Raw genomic sequence first — 10,093 nt, forward strand, 5'->3', positions numbered from 1 at the left:
AAGCAGTGGTATCAACGCAGAGTACTAATATTGTATATTCAAAGAGAGCGAGACGTTAGCCGATGTCTTATTAGGTGACTTTACTTTGTATTATTTTACAAGTCTACAATGTAAATAATAAAAAATCAAAAGTATAAGCAATTTGTCGACTATATGTACTAAAGCATTCTAATTATATTTTTTAAGAAATAAAAATGTTTTTCTACGAAAGAAATATGTATGGACATATATCATCTTGATTTTTTAAAATAGTGATTAATATTTTTTATATTACAGTTTTTTATATTTTTAAACTTTAGAAACTTTTGTCTTATTTTACTTTTACTTTATATACTTTATATTTTTAAATTTAAAATTTAGACATATTATAAATAAATATTATTATAAATACAAAATGTTATAAATCTGAAGAAATGTTAATTATATAAAAAAAATTTTGAGTAAAAGTTGCTGGGAATACATATGAATGGAAGACATATAATAATAAATGCAAAAAGACTATTTAAAAATTTAAAAATTTTAAATACATTTTAAATAATAGAGAATAATTACCTGTTATTATATTTTTCAATCAATCACACGGAAGATGTGAACACAAGGGAGTGATTTGATCTAATAAAAAAATGTGCATTCGTAATTCGTACGTGTTATTTAACAGTTGTCATTGCAACATTCATCTTTTATTTATTATCATCGAAGATAATTATTTTTAAGGTCTTACGTACAATAAAATCATTAGAGGAATATTTTTATTATAATAACTCTTATCATTATTAATTTTTTTTTCTCTTTTTTTAATGTTATCTACTATTTAATTTCTATTTCTCTACAATTGTTTTATTGTACGTAATTACGTACAATATAATTAGAATGCTTTGTATAAAAGATGAATGTTGCGATGACAACTGCTAAATAACACGTACGAATTACGAATGCACATTTTTTTATTAGATCAAATCACTCCCTTGTGTTCACATCTTACGTGTGATTGATTGAAAAATATAATAACAGGTAATTATTCTCTATTATTTAAAATGTATTTAAAATTTTTAAATTTTTAAATAGTCTTTTTGCATTTATATGTCTTCCATTCATATGTATTCCCAGCAACTTTTACTCAAAATTTTTTTTATATAATTAACATTTCTTCAGATTTATAACATTTTGTATTTATAATAATATTTATTTATAATATGTCTAAATTTTAAATTTAAAAATATAAAGTATATAAAGTAAAATAAGACAAAAGTTTCTAAAGTTTAAAAATATAAAAAACTGTAATATAAAAAATATTAATCACTATTTTAAAAAATCAAGATGATATATGTCCATACATATTTCTTTCGTAGAAAAACATTTTTATTTCTTAAAAAATATAATTAGAATGCTTTAGTACATATAGTCGACAAATTGCTTATACTTTTGATTTTTTATTATTTACATTAAAAACAAATTAATAATCCTGTCTTCTTTCCCTTTTAAAACCAAACAACTTTTGATTAAAACATTCTTTTATTTGTAATTATGTGTATTTTTAGGAATAACTTGAATTAAAAAAATAAAGAACATAAAAAATGGAGAAACTGTGTGAGAATGAGGATATTGATCCCACCGAATTATTAACGCCTAACGAGATCTTCGATGCAGTAGAAATGTATGATTCCACAATGTAAGTAAAAATAGATTTGTTTTTATTATTTATAATGGATATTTTTATTAATAACAGAAATATTATTAAAGTTAATATATAATTATTCAGAAATATTATTATTGCAAATTAGATATGTAGAAATAAAAAATTTAATGAAGTTAAACATCACTTTATCATTTATTAAATACATAAATATAAGATCGTTAATTATTATTGTTATATTTAAATTGTAAATTAAATACTTACAATTAAATTATGTAAATTAAATTACATTATTACATTATTTTTTTTAAATGGCTACATTAAAGAATTAAAATTTTATTTTATTATTAGTGAAATAATAGGTTACGTAGAAGGTATCGAATCCACACGATACGTTGGCAGTAAACAACAGTACAAATTTTTCAAATTTTTATTAAATAACGGCAATGGACGATGCGTTCAAGTTGTTGCTTGGAACGACGAAATTGACAACGTGGAACACCACATTATGTCTAATTGTGTAAATATTTACTTTTATTTTTATATATTAATCTTATTTTTTAGACTTTAATTTATTTCTGAAATATTAAATAATTTTTTAATTAATTTTAAATATATGTTGTTAAATATTATGTAAATAATTTACTATAAAATTAATATTTTTTTAAAATTAAGTATTAACGCACATTTTTTGTATATTTGAAAATTGAAATATAATCTTTTTATATAATCTTTTTCATAATATTAAAATTTATTTTATTTTTAGATAATCCATTTAGACGGTGTACAGGCAAGAATACCGAAATCAGTCCAATTTAATCACGGAAATGTACCTTATGAATTGCAAATTAAATCAAATACTATTATATCAAATTTAGGAAAATACGAACCAAAAGGTTCTGTAAATGTCAAACCAATAGTAACACTACTACAAGATGTTCTAAACACCTCGGAATGTATTAGTAAGTTTTATATTAAATTATTATTTTGTTATTTTCTTATAAAATTAGAAATTACTATTATTATCATTATTTATAATATTTGTTGAAATATTAATTAATAAAATATTAAAAATGTCAATTAAAATTAATATTATTATTAATTCTTTTTACTCTTTATGTAGAAGTAGAAGGATACGTTAAAACCAATTTTTCAGAATCATTTAATATCAAATTAAATAAAATAATTGGATATGGATCAATTACGGATGGAACATATAAATTAGAGATACATGTGTTAAATTTCAAATATGATGATTTTCAAACAATTGACATTAATAAAGGAGATAAAATAGAAGTTACTGGTATCATGTACAATACAGGTAAAAAAATACTTATTTATTCTTAAAATTTTAGAATCATTAAACAACCTAATCTAATCTAACTTTTTAAAAAATTTAAGATATATCAAAATTAAATATAAAAATTTAACATTTTTTTTAAAACTATATCATGTTATTTATAATTGTTAATTTGTATTGAATATTTTAACTACATTTTTTTCCGTACAAGATAAATTGATTTATCTTATATATCTTTTATTGATATATCTTATATAATTTTCTATATTTTTTATAAGTCCACTATATCTATCGATTAATGAAATAAAGGATATAAAAAAAATCGATGGGCATATGCCTTTAACTGTTTTGTTAAAAGGTGTGCGTACACCTTGTAAAAGAAAATGTGAAGAAGTTGAAAAGGTAAATTATTGAAATAATAAAATTATTAATTATTTATTTTTATATTAGTTAAATTTTTTTAATATTATTAAATATATGTATATAAATAAAAATAATTAGTTATTTTTATTAATTTTTATAATTATATTTTATATGTATAATTTTTACATTAATAATAAACTTTTTATGTTTTAGACACAGAAGAAGAAATAAAAAAGAAAGAAAAATTTCTCAAAATAACTATTTTTATTACATATAACAGCGTTTTCTCTTTTATTAAATTAAATTTATTTAAACTTTAAATTAATTAATACCAAATAGATAAAAATAGTAACATAATGTTATTTTCTTGTTATTAATTATTGGTTTTTCCTTATTCATTTCCCTTTTTTTGTTCATTATATTAATTTAGTTTTTTTGGTACATAAGAATATATGTACATAAACTATTTTCTCTCATAAGATATTATTTTGTAAATAATATCTTATGAGAGAAAATAAAAACAATAATAACCTTTACTTATTTTAGTATTTATTTTCTTCATGTGTTTCCTTCCAAACCATATAATTTTTGTCTATACCTTATGAATCATAATTTGTTTCACTGTATCAATAATTTTAGAAAGAATAGATTATATTTTATCTCTTATCATATTAAAATTCAATTAATAGTAGGAATATTTCTCTGTATAAATATATTTTTTAAAAAATATAAAAATAATTATTTATACAAGGTAATTCCTGAAAAAATGTTTGTTATAGCATAAAATAAATTCAGAATTAATATTTTGTCTAGACATAATTACGCAACAACTTGAATTTTCTATTATGTATATAATCAAAATTCAGAAAACGTGCCATATGTAATGTAATAATGTACAAACAAATAAGAAGTTAATAAATAAATATTTTCAATTTTTACAAATAAATCAATAGTACAATATAGTCGTTATGCCATTGATATATATGTGCGGCTATTAATATGTATGTATGGCTATTATATGCCATTGATATATATGTAACTTAATTTAATTTTAATATTAGTCTAATTAAAAAATTGTGTTCAATTATATATTTTCATAAATAAATATAAATTTTTAAAATATATATTGGAATTTTTTTACATTCTCAAGGCTAAATGGCGCGCGCGTAGCGCGCGCAATGTTATGTTCTAGTTGATGTTAAAAAACAGCTTTTATATATTAATAATAGTTTTTTCGAACGTCAAAGATGTTTTACATGTTATCGTAGTCGATCGTCAGAAAAACGATTTAAATCATATTAAATGTAATCAACGGTGAAATTATATTGTCTTTTTGTTTTTATGGTAATAAATTATTACTAAATAGTATACCTCTATATTAAAAAATATAAAAGCTGAGGAGCATAATGTTTAATTACTCGAATCACATAGTTGAATCTTTAATTCAATTTTTTGTGCAAAAACTTAAGTCGTTTTTTGAGCAAACGGATCATATACACTATATACAGAAATCTGAGCGAGTAACTGTGAACTTAACGCAATGACATCGACAGCGTGGTACTGGCGCGCTGATGGCGGTGCGCCGTTGAAACCGCGCAATACACAATATTATTCAAAGACCTTAAAATAGTTAGAAAATTAGCGAAACTGAACAGATTTATTGTTTGGATGAATAGCAACACAATGGTAAGCGAATTTTAAAAAACGACTTAAGTCGTTCTTCGAGCGAACGACTCATATATAGTATGTAAGTATTTAATTGTTTTAAAATAAGGAAATGAATAAAATTTAATATATATTAAATAACGTTAAGAGAAAAAATCGTAAAGAACATGTGCATTTTTAATAACTCATAGTACTCATAATAGTGTTATAGGTTATTAAATTTTTATGACATTTTATGTTATTTATCATATATCATTATTAACTTTTATTCCTTATTTTATATCGACAATTTATATACTTAAAATTTATATTTTCTTATAACTATCACTCTATTATTTCTTCATAACTATATATATAATTATTGATATAAAATAAGAAAATTAATAAAAGCTAATAATATAATAAATAATATAAAGATAATAGCTCATAGCACTTTGCTAATAGTGCTCTAATTATCAAATTTTTATGACCTTTTCCTTTACGTTACTTTTTTTTAATTAGCTTTTATTCACTTTTTTATCTTTTATAAACTTTCTTATACACAATTTTACCTTATACGAACTTATCTTTATACATAATTATTTTCATACACAATACAAGGAATTTCCTATTTTCCTATTTTCTTTCAATCAAATAATCAATCATCAAACTTTACCTATCAACCTTTCAAAACTGAACCTATGTGTCAAAATTGACTATGTATCAAACTAATAACCTAAAGGTGCGTACTGACTTGAGCATTTTTACGCGCACGAACGATTTGCGTGCACACATGCTCTAATGTTCACGCAGCATTTTTGTTTCAACGCACACTCTGAGCACGCACGAATGCGATCCATCGCTTGTCGGTTCATCAAAAGAATTACGTGCAAATCGATGCTTAGTCTGGACGTGTTTGCGGAATTAAAACGAATTTACATAAATTAATTTTGCTATTAATTAAATTAATAAAAAATTAATAAAATAATTAATAATTAATAAAAAATTAATTTTGTACAATATATATATCTTGATCTGCTTATAATCAATTAAATAGTTCGTTTCAAGTTTGAAAAAATTGTTATCTTGAAAAATGTTACCGTAAGTCTTAAGGTGCGTACTGACTTGCATTTTTACGCGCACGAACGTTCGTGCGAGTGAACTTTTTTTGATATAAAAAATTTTTATTCGTGCGTATAAAACTGTGCTCCATTTGTTCGCCGAAAATGAATTAAAAAATAGCAAAATTAATTAATTTAATATAAAGCAATTTATAAATTAATTTAATTAATTTAATTAATAGCAAAATTAATTTATTTAAACTCATTTTAATTCCACAAACACGTCCAGACTGAGCATCGATTCGCATTCGTGCGTGCTCAAAGTATGCGTTGAAACAAAATTGCTGCGTCCACACTAGATTATGTGTGCGCGTAAATCGTTCGTGCGAGTAAACTTTTTTTGATATCAAAAATTTTTTATTCGTGCAAAACTGTGCTCCATTTGTTCGCCGAAAATAAATCAAGAAATTGCAAAATGTCGACGAGAAAAGACATAACCATAGCAGCTTGACTATATAAATATGGACTGCCAGTTACCCCCACTTTTCCTATATGGACAATGCTAAAGAAAGAATCCAACATTGATTCGATATATTGCGATATATTGCGAGAGTTAGGCCCCGCCCCGATGACCAAAAAGCAGGAATTTCAAACACATCAAGGTTATATTTAACGAAATCTTTGAGTCAAAGATAAAAATAAAATACATTATAATATTATTATTTGAATAAGAGATAATGATAAAAAACAAGAGAAAACAAATATAAAATCATGAAAATCGTAAAGTACAATATTTATTTAAATACTCTACTGTCCCTTAAACGAAACGGTTTTTGTACATATGTATGTCTAACAAAATTTTCGTGCATTTTCAGAGAAAGAATTTTAGCTTCGTATTTTAACTTAACTTCTAAGTATTCTAATATGATTAATTTAATTAATTCATACTTATTTTTCTAATATATCTAATTCTAAAATATATGTTTCAAGTAAAAATTATATTTAAATTTAAGTTTCTGAAAACATCACTTACAATCCGCATATTTACATTTTTACATTTTAATTTATTTTGTAATTTGTACATGTTAAAAACTTTTTCAGTTGTTGAAGTTATGGTATACAAATCTATTCGTGGGTGTCTTAAGAACCCAAAACATAAAATGCTTCGTTGATGTGATTTTCATCATATTTTCGTTTATATTTCGTCGATTTACAACCTTCTATGAAACAATATATAATCATCTTATATCGAATAAAATAAAAATACGTAATTAATAATACGTAATAAATAATACGTAAATAACACGGTAGCAAACTTGTAGCAAAGCTTTCACTTCACAAGGATTAGTTCTTCTGTTCACTACTTGGTCATTGATGTCGCAACAGGTCTTGAATTTCGATATAAGCTAGCACTAGCAGTCCATATTTATATAGTCAAAGTGCTGCAGCATATATTATAATGCACAATATCATGCACAAAAAAAATCAAAACGATGGTGGATTACACAGCTGTATAATAATAGAAAAAGGTGTGGTGGCTATAATTTATTAGCTAATTTAAAGCAGCAAGAAAGCAGTTTACATTTTCATAATTTTGTTCGCATGTCATCGCAAGATTTTGAACTTTTATTGAACGCGATCGGTCCAAAAATAACAAAAATAGATACGACAATGAGGAAAGCTGTCACCATTACAGAAAGATTAGCTATAACGTTACGTTTTTTAGCAACGGGAGACTCATACACAAGTATGCAGTATCTGTTTAAAGTTTCCAAACAATTAATATCTACAATTGTTCCTGAAGTTTGTCGAGCGCTTATCGAGATCTTGAAAGAAAATATAAGGTAAGAATATTGACAGAGATATTTATTTATTTAATTTATTTATTTTATTTATTCAAGTTTATATGCTTCAATATCCGCCGATGGCAATTTAAGAATAAACAAAGAGTAGAAATTAAAATTATAATATTGTTAAAATTTATCAGTAATAAAGAGAAAAACTAATTTTAAAAAAAACATTCACAAGTTTTGCACATTATTAGCTTGCATATTGTAATCTGGCATAGGTGTAGGGCAGTTAGAAATTGAACTGGTTGTGCTCGAATTCGAAAATGTTGGAGACGGAAGTAGACTGGGTGTAGTATAATTAACAAAAAAATGTATAGGAGAATAAGGAATAGGATAATTATGCTCGTATCTTTCCATGTCAGCTTCAAATAAAATATTGTTAATAGCATGCTCAACTTGTACCTATTTATTACTATATATTATTACTATAGCTTCTCAATTTATTAGCTACATATTGCGAATATATGGTACAACTATCAAGTGGTATTTCTTTCCTTGTAACTGATTCTTGAAGAATTTGAAATGCTTCCTCTAGTTTCATGTCGTTCTTCTTGTCACATACTTTTTTCTTCTTTGGAAGCACTGGAGCAGTAAACAGTTCATTTTCAACTACTATTGATTTATGTTGAGTCTGAGACTCTCGTATATTTTGATCTTCTGTGATATTCAATGTATCTTGCTCAGAATTTGATGAGAAAGAATCAATGTTTTGCTCTTCGTTATTCTGAAAATTAAATTTTTTATATTACTTGAAGGTACTATTGGGATAAGTTTTTTTAATTCATATAATTTATTTTTCATAATATATATAATTTATAATATTTTATTATTTTTAGAATTTTAGAAGAGTGGCTGATAATTTCGCGGGATTTTGAAAAATTGTGGGATTTTCCACATTGCTTAGGAGCAATGGACGGAAAGCATGTAGTATTGCAAGCACCTCTATACAGTGGAAGCGATTTTTTAAATTATAAATCAACATTCAGCATTGTCCTCTTTGCTGTCGTTGACGCTCATTATAATTTTATATACACCGACATTGGATGTCAAGGCAGAATTTTTGATGGAGAGGTTTTTAAAAATTGCAAATTATCGAATAAACTAGTTACAAATAGTTTAGATTTACCAGTAGAATCGAACTTGCCAGAAAGAAGAAAGAAAATACCATATGCATTTCTTGGGGACGAGGCATTTGCTTTGAGCGAAAATTTGATGAAGCCATTTTCAGGTACGCATCGTAAGGGATCAGCTGAAAGGATTTTTAACTATCGACTTAGCAGAGCACGAAGGGTAGTTGAAAATGTATTTGGAATTTGTTCAGCGGTATTTCGAGTATTACGAAAACCAATGTTATTCGAACCAGAAAAAGCGGAGTTAATTGTAATGATGGTGATTTGTCTTCATAATTCTTTAAGAAGAAGCAATATTTCTCGAGCCATATATACCCCTCTCACAAGTTTCGATTCAGAACAAAATGGAGTGTTAGCAGAAGGTAACTAGAGACAAGATAGAAATAGACAAATAACTTCGTTAATTCCAATAAGAAACGTTCTGCGGAGATCATCTTTAAACGCCAAAGAAATTCGAGACGAATTTAAAGAATATTTTATTATGAATGGATGCTTGGATTGGCAAGAAAATGTTTAAAAATTATCTTAAAAATTATCTTATGTACTTACGTTCTCTGTATCAATTGTACTTCGAGGTTCATCCTTATCTAATAAATAATGTATTCTCTTTCAAAAGCAAACCATTTTGAAATATATGTCTTCACGAGCTGGAAAGAATTAATTTATAATTTTATTCTTATCAAATATTTATAACAATTAATTGAAAATGATAAAAAAATTAATACCTTTTCCTGTTCCAATACTTTTTTTATCCTTTGCCTTTTCTCTGCGAAAGGATCCCAGTAAACTAGCCATTTTTTGTTTTGCTGTAACTACGTCCACTTTCAAATTATTTGCTATTATCTCCCACGTATCGACCTTCTTATTTCTTGAAAAATGGGACGGATGTTTAGCATCCCACAATAGCGGAACCTTTTCGTACTCATCTATTAATTGTAGAGACATTTCATTTGTCCACTCCATAATTTTTTTGAATGTAGTTCCAAAAACCGACTACCTCCGATTTGATGAAAATTTTGTGAAAAGCTCCCTTTTAGCTTAAATGGATGCCTGTATTTTGGCGACTCCTACAAAAAAGTAATTTTTTAACAAAAAATAATAAAAAATATAAT

At 24.9% G+C, this 10,093-nt stretch overlaps 1 protein-coding gene and 1 pseudogene across 1 annotated transcript; both read left to right on the forward strand.

Annotated features, from left to right (window-relative positions):
* The first annotated feature begins 1,574 nt into the window (after window positions 1–1,574).
* On the forward strand, window positions 1,575–2,980 carry LOC145948104 (uncharacterized). Its single transcript, XM_083057862.1, has 4 exons — window positions 1,575–1,669; window positions 1,985–2,153; window positions 2,400–2,595; window positions 2,760–2,980. Exons 1-4 carry the CDS (start codon window positions 1,575–1,577, stop codon window positions 2,978–2,980), a joined length of 681 nt encoding a protein of 226 aa, XP_082913988.1.
* Window positions 2,981–7,672: 4,692 nt separating this feature from the next.
* LOC145948103 (uncharacterized) lies at window positions 7,673–9,498 on the forward strand (annotated as a pseudogene).
* The last annotated feature ends 595 nt before the right edge of the window (window positions 9,499–10,093 follow it).

The sequence above is a fragment of the Prenolepis imparis genome, unplaced genomic scaffold (assembly GCF_030444845.1).
Source record: "Prenolepis imparis isolate NDT839.2.m4 unplaced genomic scaffold, iyPreImpa1.0 SCAF_241, whole genome shotgun sequence".
Classification (NCBI taxonomy): Eukaryota; Metazoa; Arthropoda; class Insecta; order Hymenoptera; family Formicidae; genus Prenolepis; species Prenolepis imparis.

Excerpts from the sequence above, each read along its gene's own strand:
- LOC145948104 (XM_083057862.1), top strand. The coding sequence starts at position 1,575 with ATGGAGAAACTGTGTGAGAATGAGGATATTGATCCCACCGAATTATTA. Across the intron at positions 1,670-1,984 it reads GAAATGTATGATTCCACAAT|TGAAATAATAGGTTACGTAG; the intron begins GTAAGTAAAAAT and ends TTTTATTATTAG. Across the intron at positions 2,596-2,759 it reads AAACACCTCGGAATGTATTA|TAGAAGGATACGTTAAAACC; the intron begins GTAAGTTTTATA and ends TTTATGTAGAAG.